This window comes from Ctenocephalides felis, unplaced genomic scaffold (genome assembly GCF_003426905.1).
Source record: "Ctenocephalides felis isolate EL2017-DRISC unplaced genomic scaffold, ASM342690v1 CF-g0.4_SCAFFOLD_01170, whole genome shotgun sequence".
Lineage (NCBI taxonomy): Eukaryota > Metazoa > Arthropoda > Insecta > Siphonaptera > Pulicidae > Ctenocephalides > Ctenocephalides felis.
The window spans coordinates 3,949,779-3,969,679 of record NW_020537324.1 but is presented as its reverse complement, the minus strand read 5'-3'; the positions used below and the strand labels follow the sequence as shown (position 1 = coordinate 3,969,679).

Below are 19,901 nucleotides of genomic sequence, written 5' to 3'. Positions count from 1 at the left end.
TGCCTAGTATTGTCTCACGTACTCTCCAAAGCAATTCATATTTAGATAAATAATATATTAGATTCAGATAAATTTTTCGTTTCAAATATTTTTAACATATATTTATGTCCACCTGTACCAAGTTACAATATTTTTTATCCAAACAATTTATTTTTATCAAACTTAAAAAAAATATTTTTGAGCTTTCAAATTTAAATTAAAGCTTTTTTATAACTTTTAAATTAATTTTAATCTTCATATTTCTATAAGAGTAATAATTGTATTAGTCAATAATTTTATTGAAGTCAAATTTAAAGCATATAATTTAGTGTAATTTATTTTTTATTTGTTTTGAAATTGTATATGAGTTACATATATCTAATTTTGGAGAAGCAGGAATCAACTTTCAAACATTCAGCCTATATATAAGTTAACGTTATAAGTTAAGTCATATATATATATATATATATATATATATATATATATATATATATATATATTATATATATATTATAATTTTAAGTCCTTATCACATTATTTTATAAGAAATTAAAAATTTCAATCGTTTTCACGAAGAAAGTTAAAAATTCTAATTTTTGTTTGGAAGTTAAAAATTCTAATTTTGTTTTGTTTAGCTTCTGAATTTTTTTATGTTTTATAAAAATTATATACATATTTATATATGTTAAGATTTCATAATAATTTTGGAAATAGGGAACAGTCCCTCAATGGCTCTACAATTTGAAACTAGAACAAGATTCAATGTGACTAAATTATAAAAAATAGGATGGCTAATTATAGTTGATAGCAATATAAGTGACTTAAGACTACCATTGGTAGACATCAGACTACCAATTTATTGTAGTCCACCAATTTTCCTGATCAACAATTGTCCATTATAACCACCATTTTACCTGCTTACCAATTTACCTGTCTACCTGTTCATCTGTCTATATATTCGTCTATCTACCAGTTGTCCTGTCTACCATCTACCAGTTTACCTGTATACCTATCTTTTAAACTAAAAGTTTATATGTAGTTCGAATTTATATATGGTTTGTGAGTTAACAGAAATGGCTTCAAGGATATTTTATCATTAGATATTCCAATCGCAGTAGAATTTAGAAATATGGATAAATTAGAAAATGCATTTCCGCAATCGATTGCAGGTGCAGCTAATTGCACATGTACAAATCGATTCGATTAAGAATTATTACATAATTCAGTTCTTTCAGTAATGGATTAATATATTATTTCATTAACTGCGGATATTGAATTTAAATATATTTCTCGGTTTGTCAATGTCATCTTGTATTTGAAGAAAGATGACGTAGAATTTGTAAGGACATCGCAGAGAGCACATCTTCCAATAATAAAAAAATATCATTTTTGCGGACTCATTAGAGACCTAAATTTTGTACATGATATACAGATGAAACAATGATTTCCAATATTTGAATGAATAAAATGATTAAAACAGTTATTGTGGCTCTCTGAGAAATCAAAGACACAAAATGCATTATTATATTCCAGATATTGTTGATTGCAATATTTGTTCGCATAAAAATTTATGAATTAACAATAATTTAAAAACATCATATAAAACTTCTATATTATATATTTATATATAATTCAGAGATCTTGCATAGATCATATTAATATGTTCGTATTTAAATAAACCAAGGCCTAACAGCTAAAATAATTAACTAGTTTTTCATGAAGATCATTAAAACAAGTTTTTCCAATAGCTTTTAGAAATGAGTTATATTTTATGATAATTTATATATATCGACAAGCCGTCATTTATAAAAGACTTCGATTAAAGACGTTTTTGAATTTTTAAATTTATTATCGTTTTAATTCTCGCGACGAATATTATAAAACTAGTTTTATCTATTTATTTATTTAAAAAAATCACTAATCAAAAAATACATGAAACAGCTTCATATTTTACAACAAACTTTGTACAAGAAAATTTTTGCGGACTCTGGATCTCTATATTTAAATTTACATTCAAAAAAGATTTTTTTAAATAATTAGTGTTATGATAAATTGAATTACTATATTTTTTAACAAATGAGCATTTTATTTTATCATTTTTATATTTTAACCTTCGTCGACAATTTTAAGATTGCATAATCTAAAACCGCCATCCTGTTCGCCTAGTATTTAGAAAGTTTTCTGAATATGCAGGTTGCAAATATCGAGAACAAAAACAAATAAAATATGAATTATCTATTTTTATTCCCGAACCATTTTTTTTACAAACACTTGGATACTTATGCAATAGAAATAATGACAATAATTATATTGTTTTGCCGGAAAATAATGTAAAAGTTTCCCAACAAAGTCTTCATGCGTGATCCAGGTATAGTCTTAAAATAATTGTGCATTGACGCAATTTAGATAATTTTAGTAATTTGGAACTTAAAGTGTAGTAATATTTATAATCAACTTTCAATTTCTAATATTTTCATAATATATAATCTATATAGGACAAAGCCCGACATCATACTTACGCTAATTTTTTCTATCGGATTGAATTTAAAAAATTAAGAAATTACAAACAAATAATTTTAAATGGCCACAATATAAGTTTGCTTTTATATACATAACTATTATATTTTGGTTCTATTAATAAATTATATTATCTTTTATTTTTTTCAGATACAAAATGAATCGTCTAGCAATTTTTTTCACTGCGGTTTTGGCTCTTGGATTGGCAGAAGAAATCGAAGTAATTGAAATTGAATTACGTAAGTAAAAAAATTACATATGAAATGTAATATGATTCTAAATTAAATTTAGTGAAAGTGGGAATCCAGTAAAAAGAAATTTATGACCCGAGCACATGAACTTTTATGGAAAATAAAATTATTACTTAATAAACATAACTGCAGATTAAAAAACAATCTTATATATTATAAAACTTGCTATTAGAATAAATCATTAATTTTATAAATATTTGTTCATTAAGTACGTCTATATTTTCTAATAGCTTAATATATATATTATTATTTAACAAATTATTTTAAAAAATTTTGCAGTAAAAAAATCTTGTAAAATATATTTAATAAAATATGCTTTTTGAATTAGATTAATTTAATCTCAGAATTTTTGCTCTATTATAGAGTCTATAGTATGCCTATATTTTTATGCCACTTATATTATTAAGATTGCAATTGAATTTCAAAGAAATTTTGCAGTTAAAACTTTGATGTTACAAAATAGAATTATCAGAACGAACTGTAATTCTGTATATGATCTATACATATTTTTTTAAATGCATTCAACAAGCAATTTATCTTTGAAAAATATATAGAGAACCTATACAAAATTACTGTGGGTTCTGATAATTCAATTTTTTATTACACAAATAATATATAATTTACCGATTAATATAAATATATAATAAGATCAACAAACTTCAGTTGGAAAGTTTGCCATTTTCTATCGGAAATGTTTAATTTTCTATACATGAGTAATATGTATATCCGCTCATAAAGTTCGTTGCAGAATATAAATTTCATTTATATATACATATATATGTATGCATGTATATATTATACCTACATATTTATGATTATACAAAAACATTAACAACCTAACGATTTACTTTTACTTTCGTGTTTATAATGAATGCGTAAATTAACGGTTAGTGAGCAAAAGTGTACTGATTTATTTTATTAGAGGTATGTGTGTTCCATTATGAGAACAAATTATGTAAAATTGTGAGATTAAAATAAAGATTTGATATTACAAATCATTTCATACTTTCATAAACGGTGCATACAATCAACTAAGGTAATAATAAAAATAAAGTTTGGCTCTTTGTTATTCATAAACTCTACTAAATTAATAAGTACTGAAAAACGAGACGAGAGTTGAAAGCTTTGTCTAAACGGGCATTTATAAATTAACAATTTTTAAATAGAAGAACAGTGTTAATCATCAAATAATTCTTATCTTAATTTTCCTAATAATTCAATTATTTTATTAATTTTCTTCTTACCTCTGCAGCAAGTTATCTGACCACCTGCCCCCGCAATTCGGCCGAGCTGGACACCTGCCTGAAGCAGTCGATTGGCGGCCGCGGTGCCTCAACTCCGATCAGGACACGAACTCCTGGGACTGAGGCCAATTGACCCTATGGAATCTCTGAATTCAAAACCGAGTTGACGCCGGACTTATGCGCAGCAAATTGGTAGCAAAGGACTTCAAAGTTCACGGATTGAGCAATATGTCGTCAAGGATTCAATTGAGTAAAGGACTCTGTAATAAAAAAAAAATGGTAATAATAAGCAGTTTATGTGGAAGGCATTCATGCAGAATTACATGTAAGATTAGATGTTTTTGTTTATAAAATAATTTGTTGTTTTTACTGAAATTATTCTCAGGTGTAACTTCATGGTTTTTAGAAATAAGATCAATCTTTTTTCTAATGTCTGTACCATCAGCAAATTTTTGGTATGCTTAAAATATTTAATCGAATACCTCTCCATTGGTTGGACGTTCAAGTATGATGGTATATAAGACAAATTTATGGATATTTGTTCAATCTATTTATTTTACTCTAGATCTGAAGTGACCGACAATTCTCTGCTCATAAACGCCGAAGGTACTTCCCAAAAGTTGTCAGCGAAGGATCCTACAAGGGCGACAGCAGCTTTGGAGATTACCAAATCCAGAGCCGTGGAATTTTCAACGTCACCATGTGTAAGTAGATATTTATAATACAAAATTTAATACTCTAGGATATTTAAAATTGTGAGAGGTTATTAAATATATTTGTTTTTGGTCTTCAGATGATGTGACAGCCACTTGGAAAATCGAAGGAGCACTGAAGAACGCGATGGAGAGACTTACATGCGCATCAAACATTTCCGTGTCAGCCCAAGTTGGAGATATGAAAATCTATGCAAGTGGACCTTATACCCGATGAGGATCAGTAAGTATACAGTAGTAAATCGTATCAAAAAAACCAAACAACTTGATAATGAATTGGTAAAAGCTGCAGATAAATAAAAAAAGACTATGGGCACTACAATAGAATTATATTTTTTAAAGCAAATCAATAGTCTCAGAAATTAAATATTGGTAAAAGCTGCAGATAAATAAAAACCTATGGTCACTACAATAGAAGTATTTTTTAAAGCAAATCAATAGTCTCAGAATTAAATTAGTGCGATTAGCGCAAGAGTTATTAAAAGATACAAAAACCAAACTGGATTCTTATACAAATCCAAAATAGGTGATCACCCAATCGTTTTGGATCAGAAAAATGAACGACTTTGGCCATTAGGTCTTAGTTTGAAGATGAACTAAATATTAATTTAGAGGAAATTTCACTCAACGTATCATCATATCAGCTCAAAGAAATCAATTGTTCAAAACCCTTTTAAAAATACTGCCCATTAAAAACATTCTGGATTCCTACAACCCTTTTTTAAATTTAGAATAAGTGTTATGTATAAGCATAAGACGATTATGTGTTTTATTATTACTATTTCATTTTATTATTAATTTTCAGATAACGCAGCCGTTGCCTTCATGAACCAATACTGGCAACCTGCCTTCCAGGCACTTTTACCATACGCAGAAGAACACGGAGACCAAATCATGACAAACTTTGTCAACGAAATGTTCTTGAGAATCCCATTCAACAAATTAATGCCAGTTGAATAAAGCCAAAATTTAAATATGTATATAGAAAACATATAGTGAATAAGCAAAATTATTTTGATATTTTTTGGTGATTCCAACCAACCAAATTCTATGTAGTTTGATGCGTTTAGTTTTATAAGTTGCACCAAACGATTTGATTCAATTTTAGAATCCTTATGATGAGAAAAATTATTTTTCAAATGTTACAAAACTGGTATTGAAATAAAAAAAAAACAGGACAGTTTTGTACTGAATTTATGTACAAAAAGTTACTAAAATACGCCTGAGCGAATACCTGGAAAGTTTACCGAAGATTTTTTTTTATTATTTACTTGTAACTTCTTCCTGTGTAATTTGTTGATGATAAAATATTCATTTATTAAAGTTATATTTTTTTATTAATTATTATTAAATTTTCTTATCATCAATACTTTAATTTTAATCATTTTATTATTTGATAATATATCATATTACTTCTATTTTTTATAATTCTTACATATTTAAAATTACAATTTCATTTAGTTTTATTTTTTATTTCAATATATAAAACAACAAAGTTACAACATTTCATTTTGCAGGAAGAAGTACATTTCGAGTTTTTTAATTTTATCTTATTTTTTATATAACATTCTTAATAAATAAAAAAAGATTTAATAACGAATCATACAAACGAGTCAAAAATTATATAGCATATATGTAAATGTAATTAGATATGAATTATGCACAATTAAGTATGTTCTTAAGTTACCATGTTATATTTCATTTTGTAAAATGTGAGTTATTTTTTGTTAACAAACAAATATTTTGTGATGTCCTCATGTTCTGTATTGCTTTTAAGTATGCAAAATATAAGATCACAAACATTCTTGTGTTTTTTATTTATCTTAACTAATTATTGTCATATTTTAATATGAATACATAATTACAAGTTGACGAAGGAATAAGGGACCTTAACCAAATCTGTTTTTTTATCATCATGAAATATATTATTCAAATATGTCGATCATGTTATTAAAAATAATTTTAAAAAAAGATTAAATATAAATAATTTATATTTAATGCATCAATGACGTCTATTCTGACTGAACTATTCAAATTCAAGATTCAATTCGAAAAAATTGGTTTCGTGGTTTTTTGTTTGTTTGCGTTTGTTTTCCAAATAGTTTTTTCCACTGAAGAGTCAAATTAAGACTCCAAACGTACGGAAATCTATTTTTTAAACATAATTTAGTCTTATATATACCTATGGCCATATGAAAAAAATATTATATTGTATATCAAATCAAGTTGGGGTAGAACATGCCCCAAGTTGAAGTCTTTGGACTATTCCTACGACGTAGTAAGTTTCAAGGAACTTTATTAATTCATTTACAAATATATATTTATTAATATGTGTAGTTTGCAAATGTGTATCAGGTTCATTTAATCCTTCATTAAGAAGATTAGTGTTTTTTCGCAATTGATTTATTTGAAATAATCGACCTCTTCGATTCGAATCGAATCAACGAACTTGACGCCCATGTCCTCTCAGAAGCAATACTGGAATTATAATCCATTAGAATAATATTAACATAATTTACAAAGGCTTAAACTTCAACGAACAAACATATCATTCTTTGTCATGGACTGATAGTTCAATTATGAACAGAGATGAACTCTTAAAATATTATTATGTAACTTTACACATTACAGATTTTTTTTATTCACCATGTAATTTACAATTGCATACTGCAACTGCACCTTAATGCAAAGCAAATATAAAAATGATAATATAATAATTAAATGACAAGTAGAAGTTACTAGTTACTTCAACTTTAAATGAAAAATACAATTAGGTAAGAGTAAAGTACCAGAACTCTAGAAGGTATGTTTTTTAAGTATACCCGGAAAGTAGAAAAAATAGTAAGTAAATAATGGTGACAACATACAGTACTGTCTCATTTTAATCTCAAAACAACAGATTTTGAAAAAAAAACAAGAAAATACCAAAAATATTCAAGTTTTTATATATCTATTTTTTATCGTATAAAAAATTCTTTAATGTTTATGACCCTCAAAAACATTTTACTGCACTTAATGTTTCCATGTTTTTTGAAGAAAATATTTCACGTTGTTTGCATTAACTTTATTACAACTCGCGAATTCCGTAAAAAACGCAATCAAAATGTAAAATGCTTTAATGGCTTTAATAAATTCTCAAAGATTACGAAGATTTATGTGTACTTCATATGTAAAGATTTCTGAAAAATGTTATCCAAAGTTGGGAAAATATGCAGACAAGCTTGATAATAACTACAAAAACTGATTCTTGTAAGATTTTTCCCAATTTCGGCCCTGGTGCACCTATAACATTTTTGCGATTTATCTCTCATAGTGCTAATACAGTTACAAGTATTTAAGTGAGTCACAAAACTAATTATCATTTAAAATGTATATGAAAATCGATGACCAGCGAAATAAAAACATTTTAAAAAAATATTCGCGATGGAATATAGAAGTGCTCTTAAAACCGGTAAATATCGAGATCTCAGAGACAAATTAACGATATTGGCTAAGTAGATTCGGTAATGTCGTTTTTAGATTAATTTCAAGTATTGTCGCAAAAACACCGTTAAATAAACTGTTGGAGATTTATTTGGAAAATGAATAAACAGACCAATATGATAAAAACCACTTTTATATTTGGATTTATTATTTTTGTTGATTAAATGTAGTTCATATATGAATTGCACTACAACTTATTTCTCTTTTTGATATATTCTATTTTAAATGAATGTAATGATCCTTCGTACTTGATTGAAAAAATATTATCCTTTTTGATGTAAAATATTATATGAAATTTAGTATCAACCAAAAAAACAAAGAACTTTTCATAATTAAGTTATGCATTTTATTTTATTTATTTATTCTAGTTACTGGAACTAGTCTACTAAATCAATTATCTTTTATCTATTTGTTTCAATATATCGCACCTCGTCAACTTTTGATCATTAATATGTATAAATTCATAAATCACACGTGGTGCCTTCCAGATAAAGAGCGATTCGAATCCAAAGCAATTAGATTTCTATATATAGATGTTCGAAAATCGAAACCTGTTGAGAGAAGATAATGGTCACTAATTGCAAGATCAGTCATCGGACTAATATAATATTTATCGATATTAGATAAAACAAAACCACACTCAAAGTCATGTAATATGTATTAATATTTACCACGTGCTTAGCTATTCGGAGACGAGAAAAGATATAGATTGTACAGTGTATCTTTTGACGAGAAAAATTTGAAAATTATTGATGCAATTTCATAGAGTTTAATCCTATCTATCCGAAAAAGCTATTTATTTCGTTGAAACTATATATTTGATACTCATTTGATGAATTTGAGTCACGCTAAATTTCAAAACTCATAATGCACAAAATACAAACAGTTAGAATATTTCCATTCGTAATCTGTTCTACCCGAAATTCTACCCGAACATATGAAAAATTAATATAATATATGTATATCAATATAAATGTTTTGCGTCCCAAACTTAACCGGTACGCGGCTTTGCGCACTAACCTCGACCTAAGCGTTGTTTCAGGTTGAGATCAAGTCTTCTGTACTGGTTGAAAATGGGACGTTTGAAAAAGCTTGATTTTGAACAGCGGCAAAATCGTATTTTTTATATATTTTTCTGTCCTTGCAGCGCGTTATATAACATTTTATTATTCCTGCAAGGATATTTCTTACTCGGTACCAATTTTTCCTTCCAAAACAATATTGACCATTACGCTAATTGTTTCATAAGATACGTCGTTGAACTTTGGTTCCGACGTATGGATCATTAATAATTATGTGCATAATATATATATATATATATATATATATATATATATATATAACAGTTTTTCGAGTCCTAAATAAGGATTATTATTTGCATGCGAAGTTCCAAAAATAACACAACGGAATTCCGATCTTATTGCATATGCATTCTCACTTAATGACCGATTTTTTACGATTTTATATTCACATACACAGAATCAAAACATTGTAACCGACTTGATTTAAAAATTAGCTCAACAATAGAAATAATCGTGTTATCTATACAGATTGGTACATTTTAGCTATATTTTTGTTTAGAAAAACCATTAAAATTTAGCACTTGGTAAATTGAATGAATGAATTTGGTATTTATTATTTTAATAGACAAATATATGTATAAAACCCTCTAATTATAGCGTTACAAATTCAGATTTTTTTTTTTGGTTGCAAATTAACCAGCTTGTGAATAAGTATGTTAAATTTTAAAATAATAATATTTGTGTATATAAATAATTTTTTGAATTGATTTTTGTGATCATCTTATATTCAACGTATAATGATCTAAATTTTTTATTTTCGTCCATTTAGTGGGCGTCCATTAATCACGTGAGCCTTAAAGGGGGGTGTTCGACAAAAAATCACAAAATATCACGTAGGAAAGGAGGGTCTAGCAAGATATCACGTGTATTTACTTTTTACTTCAATTTAAAAAAAAAATCTAAAAATTTTTCTAAAAAAAATCAAAACTTTACAATTTTTCTAAGTACTAAAAATACACGTGTGGGGAGGGGGAGAAGTTTTTAATATCACCACGTATCACCAAAAAGGGAAAATCCTTTGAAATCGATCACGTGATTAATGAACGCCTCGGGGCCCTTGGGCCCTTGGATAGACCTATTGGCATATATAAGACCTAACTCTATCATTTCTTTATGTTAAGGGGGATATGATAGATTGTCGATACTGTTGGAAATTAAGAAAATCAACGTGACATTTTGAAAGTCAAACTAATATTATTTTAATCAAGTTATTTATGAATTATAAAAATTTTTACCAAGTGCCTACCTACTAAAATTATAAAATACTAATTACTAAAAAATTTAGGAATTGATATGATGGTAAAGTAAACTTAAAATGATATATTATGCTTTTAGTTATCTTGGTAATCATAAACATCCCTTAACACAAAGAGGCGACGATAGGGTCAAATTTGGTAACCAAATTTTGATTAATTGATAATTGTAAAATTTTGGACTATTTTATGGTATTATTATTAGTACCTACATATAATAAGAGAGGAAAGTAAACTGATAATATAGATTACTTATCTTAGGGGTGACAAACATCCCCTAAAACAAACGAAGACGATAGGATCTCGTATTCCAAATTAGGAAGGAAGTTTAGAAACATTGATAAAATCAAACCCGCGATTGCCCAAAAACTCATAAATGTTGTTCGGCGCCACAAATTGCCGAAAAAGAATCAAAGAAACCACTTTTCTCTCGTGGCTCTGTCGGATTCGTTTCCTCCGCATCCTTTATTATCGAGCCAGTCCTTAAGTTCGCAGGATTATCAACAAAAGAGTTGCAGATCTTCTTCTCGGATGGGATCCATCGTGGTCTCAATAATGAGACAAATGCGATGTCGGGACCTCGTAGTGGGGACGTTTATAAACAACCAACGAGTCGTCCGCGTCACACACAACGAGTGCGCGCGTCGACCTCGGCCAAGACCGAGTCCTTAGCCTTGGGGTGAAAAATCGGGAATCGTTTGATCGGGATCAAAAAGACAACGATAAACTGATCACACGAATCAGGGATTTCTATTGTCATTGTTTTTATGATTCGGTTTAGAGGAATAGTTTTATGAGTGGGGTTTGACCTTAATTTTGGGAAATTATGAGTGGTTCGAAAAGAACGACCAGGTTTTGTCGTTCGCTGCTGATTGTCTGCATTTTGGGGTTGCAACAATGTTGCAGCGAAGAAACAGGAGACAAGGGGAATACACTTGTTGACAAAGACGAAGGGCTTAGTGTTATTGATGACTCTGAGATACTAGAAGGTAAGGAAAATAAAATAAACTAGGCATGTAACATGTATAATTCATCTAGTTTTAAGGGATTATTATTAAAAATATCATTGTAAAATTGATCAACTCGAAAGTATAGGGATATAAACTCGTCGCTACTGATTTAAGCTCACGATGACCTCAAATTCCATCAAAATTTAAGGGTGTCATAAATTGGTACATACTTTTTCTTTTTCTATTGTATTGAACAGCAGCAATCAGAACTTAAAAGTCCTATGAGCTGTTGGGGAAATTTGACATAATACTACATTGAGTTTAACCCAAACCGGTGTCTCATCTCTGGGTGATGAATTTTATTATTGAAATTTCAGTAATAGGGCGAATGTTTTATTAATGCAGCAATTCTGGAAGAGAGCTAATTAGTATTATATCACTATTGTTGGCTCTAACCCGGGCCTCTATTTAGGACCCACGAGGAAACGAGAAATGGGCATAATAATTATATTTGTACTAATCGTTGCAAATAAACCCCTTCTGTCGTTGAGACACTATTAGAAACTTTATTGACTAAAATCAAGTACATATATAGTATTCGTCTAATAATTACAAATTACATACCTTTATTCCTGTTTGCACAAACATCCGAATATACTATCCAAATTATGACCGTTTGTTGCTAAATTCATTGCAAATATGATCTATATTTCTTGTTATTATTGGTTCAACTAAATTAATATTCAAAAGTAATTAGTCTACTTGTTTTCCCTTCGGTTGTTACGATTATTGACCAGATCGAGTTAAAGTTGAACGAACCTTGGGGATCATCCGATAATAACAGACAATAATCACGGCTTTGGATTCTCTGATAGTTATTTGCCACGGGGTGAAACAAAGTTCCCACATAAACCGGCTCCTGAACAACTTGGACGAAAGAATTATTAGCTGTTGTTTTGATAAATGTCTTGGATTGAGCTATTTAAATTATCAGCAACGTCGAGTGATGATGAAAGGATAGTTGAGATAATAATTGATCTAAAAACACCAGATTTTTTTCTTAAACTTAAGTTACAAATCTGATACATTGACTTTTAGGGCCCAATGAAGTTAAATATTCGCAATCAAAATTTTACCAAGATATACTGTGAAAGATCAATGGAGGATGCTGAAACTATTTTCGGACTAGCAATGCAGAACTGCAAATTTATTTAATTCATCCATTTTATAGAGTTAAAAATGAACATATCTCGAAAGAACCAAAGTTAAAAACATCCGCTTATATGTATAAACAAAATTTCAACAAATAACAAAAATAGTTCACCAAGAAATTAATTTAGCTAATTCAAAAAGCAACTTCGTTTTATTTTATTCCTTTCTGGATTTAAAAGGTGAATAATCAACGCAATTATAAATTACTGAAATATTCAATTATTTATTAACATATTTATATTTTTTTGGTTTATCAAATTTTAATTTCATTCTTTATTTCAGTGGCTTAATGTATTTTATTTTTGTCTGTCCATATACGTATGTGCTTACGTTTTTATTATTGTTGTTAGTTCAATATACGATTTTAAATCGACAAATTAATGCAAATGATTTTATTTAGGTTGAAAATATTTAAATAATAATGTGACAAATATAATATGTCGATGGATGAATGATGCCAAAAATTCAGAGTAGCTCGAATTTTTGCATAATATAATATTACGTATACTGTTGCTTCGAATATCTTTCATTCGTTTAAAAAACTGATTGTATATTTGTTTTGTAATTATTTAATATTTTCTGCTGAGGTGTTTTAATAATTAATAAAAAGTCGGTTGTGGTCATAAAGTGTATTCGTATATGAAGTCATAAAACTGGATATGGTGCAGTTTTGATTGTTAAAAATAAGTTGACACGAAAAACTGGATCTCATCATCAATTTGCAAGTTGCTGTCACAGTTAAAATGGATTCAGTGATCATGGTGATCATTAATTGCGTATTTCGGATGTTTTTTTTTTATTTTTATTGCTTTAATTTAATATTGGAATCCGTTATATTCATATTGGAATTTCAATAACAATAACAAGTGGTACAAAGTGGCAACGACCCTCATTAGGGATTCAAACTTTAGTTAGGTTGATTTTTAATATACAAAAAATATGAATTTTAATTTATTTTAATTAATGTCTGATCTACACACACACACACATATATATATATATATATATATATATATATATATACGTACATAGAGGTTACTTGCTTTTACAACTTTGACGTTTCATATGTAATTAATTCTACGTTTCGAAAATATAGGATTTCACCATCTTCAAAAATTGGTATTTATTTAGAAAATGTTTGAAGAATTTTCAGTTGTATATAAATAGTTAGATTTTTTATGCAAATATACAAAAAATATTTATATGTATATATATATATATATATATATGTGTGTGTGTGTGTGTGTGTATTATGCTATTCTACTTCAAATTAATAGTTCGACATTTTTCACCAACGACAGATTTTTATTGCTGAAATTAACGTAACTGGATACTGTTATTAACGAATTTTTATTGCCTCTAATTATGTTCTTAAAATATATCGATCAGAAGCATTTATTTAATCGAAAATATATAAAATAATTCGTAGAAATATATATTATTTATTTAAATCATTTAGCAGATATTGATACCAATAAAATATTTATTTTTGTTTTAAATTGTACATTTGTAGCACCAGATATGTGTTACCATTCAGACAAATGCAATGCAAAAACAAAAATATTAATATTTTTGTATTATTAGAACACAATTTTAATCAAATTCTACAATCGAAAGAATCGGTAATGGAACATAAATATAATTATAGGATTGTATATACTAATCCTATTTCCCAAGGCAATAAAACTAAATCCTCTTGTCAAATCAATAGAGTTGCAGAATTCTTGTTCTTGTGCATTATGTTGCCAATGACCTTACAACACTCATTTCCACTTTTATTGCTTTTGATTTGAATCATTTTGCATGTGAACAGTGTAACGACTACAGTACGATTGATATAAATAAAGAATTTTAATATTATTTCAAAGTGGAGTATCTTCCGTGGATTAATGCTGAGAGCCTTCGCCTTGCATAAGTTCAGGCCCGGTAGGATGGTATGCCATGTACATTTATGATTCCTCTGGTTACTTGGAATATTGATTCAAACTTGGCGAAATTGTTGGCGTATAATAATTCGACAGAAATGATTTCATCTATTGTTGTTTGATGGTGACACACAAAACTCGTTCTTAATCCAGTCACGGTTAGTTTGCAGAAGATTGACAGTTCTTGGACCAAAAAGCAAATTACTATTCTGTGGCCATGTCAGATCGAATTTATGATTTTTACACCTACATACTGGTAACGGTTTATTTAAACGGGGCGAAATTATTCATTTTGTTAACGAATATCTATGCATGCATACATTTCTTCCTTATCACGATTGACGATTAAGAAGTACAACTTTTTAATTACCTACCTCTCAATGTTAAAAAATTAGCAACATCGTCAATTTTTTTCTAATATTGTCTTTAATAAACTGAATAAGTCCAAAGTATGAATCGATTTGAGTTTTTTACAATAATCATGAATCAATTAGTCGTTTTGTTGCCGATTGTTGTTTCATTGTCAATGACACGCTCAGGCAATCTATCGCCCGTTTTGTAAGTAAAATACTAATTCTCGTGATCTGAATATTAATCGTAATGGGATTTTAATGTGTACCGTGATCGTCTGCCAGACGAAGCACGATTTATTTACATGTCGTTTTGTTCTATCGTCGATCAACGTACTCCGAAAACACACTTCCGCGTTAACATCCTTATTATTTCGCACCGCACTGAAATGCAAATATTTTGAGGTGATTGTCTTCAATTTGTGTAAAATAATTGCTAAGGAAAAATACCACACTCCTCATTTCTGCTATGATATGATATATTTTGAATTAGGGATCGTGAAGCTAAAGTATTTTATATTTGCTTGATTTATTTCCAGCTCCCTCCAGTAGGTCGGCGCGACATCTCGCTGTTCTTCGAGGTTGGGCCGAAGTTCTTCCATTAGGTGGGGGCGGACCTTGCCTGACAGGCAAAGGTACTATAGGCGCTTGCACATCTTTTAGGCAGTGTTATCCTTATTTTAAACTACCAGATCTCGGTTTATGGGAAAGCTGGGTTTTGGGAAATTATGACACTTGCAGCTATTTTAATAAAGACGGACGTCAGGTAATAAAAATAATTTCCAAAGCCTTCATTATGTTGAATGTGTTAATTGATTAACAAACATGATTTTATCATCAGGCATATGGGGTCTGCTGCACGAATCCAGCTCAATTCATACCCGCAAATGACGGCAGCAACAATACAATAATCTCATCCTTGGATGTCGGTTCTGTATCGGATACTTTCGAGAGTCCTGCTGCACAACCAAACGAATCTCCAAGCGTGTTTTATCCCAATTGGCCACCGCCGATTCCAACACATCCTCCGGACCACACGGCACCGACACATCCACCCAGCATCCATTTTCCGCCTAAACCACCAACACATAAACCTCCGACAACAAAACCACCGAAACAAGAAGTTGCAATAACTACTACGACCAAGAGGCCGGTAAGTGTAAATTATTGATAATTATTTAACAGAACATCCTTAACCAAATTTCGACACATACTAATTTATTCAGACAACGACATGGCCTACGCGACCACCGGCACAAAAACCACCAAGTTACCCACAATGGCCACCACCTATACCAACTCATCCTCCGAGTTATCCTACAAGACCGCCAATTTACCAAACAACGACGGTTGCTACGACTGCCAGACCAACTGCCGAACCACATCCTCCTTCATCAGATGTTGCTTGCGGTGCTAAAAATGGATACCAGGTTTCTGTTTCCATTTAATAACCATTTCGATAATTCTTGTTTTATCACAATTTGAAAAATGCTGTGAATTTTAATTGCAAATTCTAGTTGTCCCAACTTATATATGATTCCTTGTTAAAATCAGGATCAAGAAAGAATCGTAGGCGGACATAACGCGGATCCAAATGAATGGCCGTGGATAGCAGCACTTTTTAATGGAGGACGACAGTTCTGTGGCGGTTCTCTCATAGACAATCAACATATCCTTACAGCCGCCCATTGTGTAGCACAGTCAGTATATTTGATTTTATTTAAACTAAAGTAATTATTATACATTTGGTATATTATAATATTTTATAGTATGAGTTCTTGGGACGTAGCACGTATCACCGTACGTTTAGGTGATCACAACATCAGATCAGATCATGAAGTAAAACATGTAGAACGAAGAGTGAAGCGAGTGGTTCGTCACAGAGGTTTTGATTCAAGAACATTGGTAATTTTTATATCGATATCTGGGTTAATATATTAATCATATACTAAACATAAATATTCTTAGTACAACGATGTAGCAGTTCTAAAAATGGATTCCCCGGTGCAATTCACAAGACAAGTTCGTCCTGTATGTCTACCCAGTTCAGCAGGAAGCAGGGGTTACGCTGGTCAAACAGGAACCGTCATCGGATGGGGAAGCTTACGAGAAAGTAAATACAATTTTAACCAAACAATTATGTGAAAATCTATAATGATATATTTCCCAGGTGGTCCACAACCGTCCGTGCTCCAAGAAGTTACCATACCTATTTGGGGTAATGCTGAATGCCGGCAAAAATATGGATATGCAGCGCCTGGTGGAATAGTAGATCATATGCTGTGTGCAGGACAAGCGAGCAGGGACTCTTGCAGTGTAAATATTGAAAATGTCAAGAATTCTATATCAGTAATGCATATTACACATATTTCCATTATTAGGGTGATAGTGGCGGACCTCTGATGGTGAACGAAGGTCGATGGACACAAGTCGGTATCGTTTCTTGGGGAATAGGATGTGGTAAAGGACAATATCCCGGAGTCTACAGCAGGGTATCACATTTATACCCTGGATCACAAAGAATACAAAATCTTAAAAATAATTTCGGAGTTTTCACATATTTCAGCACAAGTGAATCGTAAAGAATATTGGTTTAGATCCAAATTTTTGTGAATGTGATACGTATTCAAATAAATAATATAATTTGTTTAGAAAATACGATGTAACTTTTATATATTCTGTATGACTTACAATTAGTTTAATTAGTGTTTACGTTAATTGATTATAATACTCATTTTGTATAGAATATATAAATGAAATAAAATGTTTTAATAAATAATTGCAAGATCAATAAATTTTAAATTATTAGGCAATAAATAATGAATTATATGGGTAGGTTCAGGATTTGTTCTGAAATTTAGGACAAAACATCTGTTTTTCGTTTGCTAATTATAAAGAAACGGCTAGACCAATTGCCGTGATCAATCAAATCAAAACGGGCCGTACATACTTTTATATTTTTTATAAAAAAAAAAATTTGATTTCATGGAAACACATAAAAGATATCACTCACCTGTTGTCGCCCCAAATTTGTCTCTAAGACAGAAACAAATATTACTAATTATCATTAATTATTAATCACTAATTTATACAATAAACAGCATACAAATCACTTCACAAAATATTAATATATAAATGAAATGATAAACATTAATTTACTTTATAACCTAAAAACTTTTGCATTATATGTCAACAACACGTATGTCAAAATAATAAATAAGATTAATACAGTTGGCAACCGTATGAACTTAGCAAAGTATTAATATAATAATGAATTTTATGTTTCTGTTGAAATTTCAAAATCTAAAAAGCAAATATATTTACAAATTTTAAAATTATATTTTAGTATTCGAAATTGCTAATAAGCACAATTATAATACTGTCATTTCATATTATTTGGCTTATTGCTATCTATATAAAAAATGTGTGTCTCGAATACTGAATATTTTAATAGCAATCATACACAAAGGCACAAGAATAAATAATATTTGAAAGTTATTTTTTTGATTTAATGTTTATATTAATTTAATATAGTATTTTCTTTGAGTAAAGTTTTTTATGCTCTTTTACTCATTTCAAACGTCTCAAAAACATACACATTTTTCCTTTGAATAAGCAAACTGACAAAATTTGAAGCTTCAAATTGAAATTCAGAACTTCAAAACAAAAATTTATTTATTATAATACGACAAATTTGTTATATACAAGAATATATCTTGAAAATATTGATATGTAAACATTTCAAACATTACTTAAGTCTATTAATATAATATAATATAAAAAACAAAGGCACAATATTTAACATAGATTTGGAAAAAATGCTAGTGTAAAAAATGTTAATATTAATTATTTAACAATTACTATTACCAATATAAATGATCCTTAAAAAAAATTAATATTAATTCAAATACGTTATTTGTACAAGTGAAATATACATGTAATTGCATATTTTAAAAGTATTACTAACTGGCAATTATAAGTACCTATATAAATAATTCTAATAAATAAAGCAAATGTAATTTATTTAAAAATGTTCCTAAAAAATATACACAGAATAATAAAAAAATAAAACGAATTAGGAAATTTAAAAACAACATTTACATAAAAATCTTACTGAATTACTAATATGTTAATACCAAAAACTTAAAACAAACCAAACAGAATCTGGTAGAAATCTTAAAACAAATAGCACTTTCACCAATAATGTCACCAATTTCATCAATTGCATACAACTAAATTCATTGAAAGAAAATAAACTTTAAAAAGACTCATCAATAGATAATGCTGCTTGCAAGAACTTTGTGAGATCAAAATGTTCCTATAATTTATTTATAAATTTTCACTATTGTCTACTTTGAAAAATTGAAGGGATAGTTTTTTTATTGTTAGAAGGCTTCAAGTAGGGTGGATTAGAAGGTGAATCAGAAAACGCTCCATGTACCTTTCCAGTCTAACATATTTAACAGTTATAAGTTTACCGTCGAACCAGCAACCGTGGAGTTTCCTATAAGCAATTCCAGCATCTTTTCTAGATGCACATTTTACATAAACACAAAGAAGTTGTTGGTCCACATAGACATGGAGAATGTTGCAATCGTCACCACATTTTTCTAATATGGCATCTTGGATAATGGACTTTAGATTTGGTATATCATCACTGCAAAAATTCATTCACGTATATATTAAAATACAAAGTATTTTAAATGAGTATTATACAAGAAATGAACAAATGAATGGATTCTTTACTTACTGTTTATCTATCATTTGTCTTATTTTAAGGCAAGGCGTTGGCGATACAGGTAAATTATTAACAGAACCCTCTTGAGTCTCGAATGCTTGTCCCTGCCAAACTTTGCTTTTGTTGCGAGGGCTCGAGCTAAAAGTAGAAAGTCATAAACTTTGAGTCAAATAGATACATGCCTTAACTGTAACATATAAGAAC

General features: G+C 29.2%; 5 protein-coding genes and 1 pseudogene across 5 annotated transcripts in view; 3 read left to right on the top strand and 3 right to left on the bottom strand.

Moving 5' to 3' along the window:
- Positions 1 to 5,664, top strand: part of LOC113366012 — a 32,588-nt gene extending 26,924 nt beyond the window's left edge. Inside the window, exons 3-5 of the mRNA XM_026607559.1 lie at positions 4,557 to 4,699; positions 4,785 to 4,901; positions 5,510 to 5,664. Of these exons, the coding sequence (XP_026463344.1) occupies positions 4,557 to 4,699; positions 4,785 to 4,901; positions 5,510 to 5,664 (415 nt within the window). The remainder of the gene's footprint in view (positions 1 to 4,556; positions 4,700 to 4,784; positions 4,902 to 5,509) is intronic.
- The window catches only part of LOC113368285 (ankyrin repeat domain-containing protein 49-like), a 60,223-nt gene extending 42,105 nt beyond the window's left edge, over positions 1 to 18,118 (bottom strand). Inside the window, exon 1 of the mRNA XM_026609832.1 lies at positions 17,973 to 18,118. The gene's annotated coding sequence lies outside the window, so the exon portion shown is untranslated. The remainder of the gene's footprint in view (positions 1 to 17,972) is intronic.
- The window catches only part of LOC113368280, a 32,161-nt gene that overhangs the window by 247 nt on the left and 12,013 nt on the right, over positions 1 to 19,901 (top strand). The gene's annotated exons all lie outside the window — the stretch shown is intronic.
- Positions 1 to 19,901, bottom strand: part of LOC113368286 (ankyrin repeat domain-containing protein 49-like) — a 42,548-nt gene that overhangs the window by 12,236 nt on the left and 10,411 nt on the right. The gene's annotated exons all lie outside the window — the stretch shown is intronic.
- On the top strand, positions 11,349 to 17,495 carry LOC113366011 (annotated as a pseudogene).
- LOC113366010 (inner nuclear membrane protein Man1-like) lies at positions 19,355 to 19,850 on the bottom strand. The gene is made up of 2 exons (XM_026607558.1): positions 19,710 to 19,850; positions 19,355 to 19,616 (listed from the first exon to the last, which is right to left on the bottom strand). The coding sequence occupies exons 1-2, from the start codon at positions 19,721 to 19,723 to the stop codon at positions 19,355 to 19,357; spliced, it is 276 nt and encodes a 91-aa protein (XP_026463343.1). The 5' UTR covers positions 19,724 to 19,850.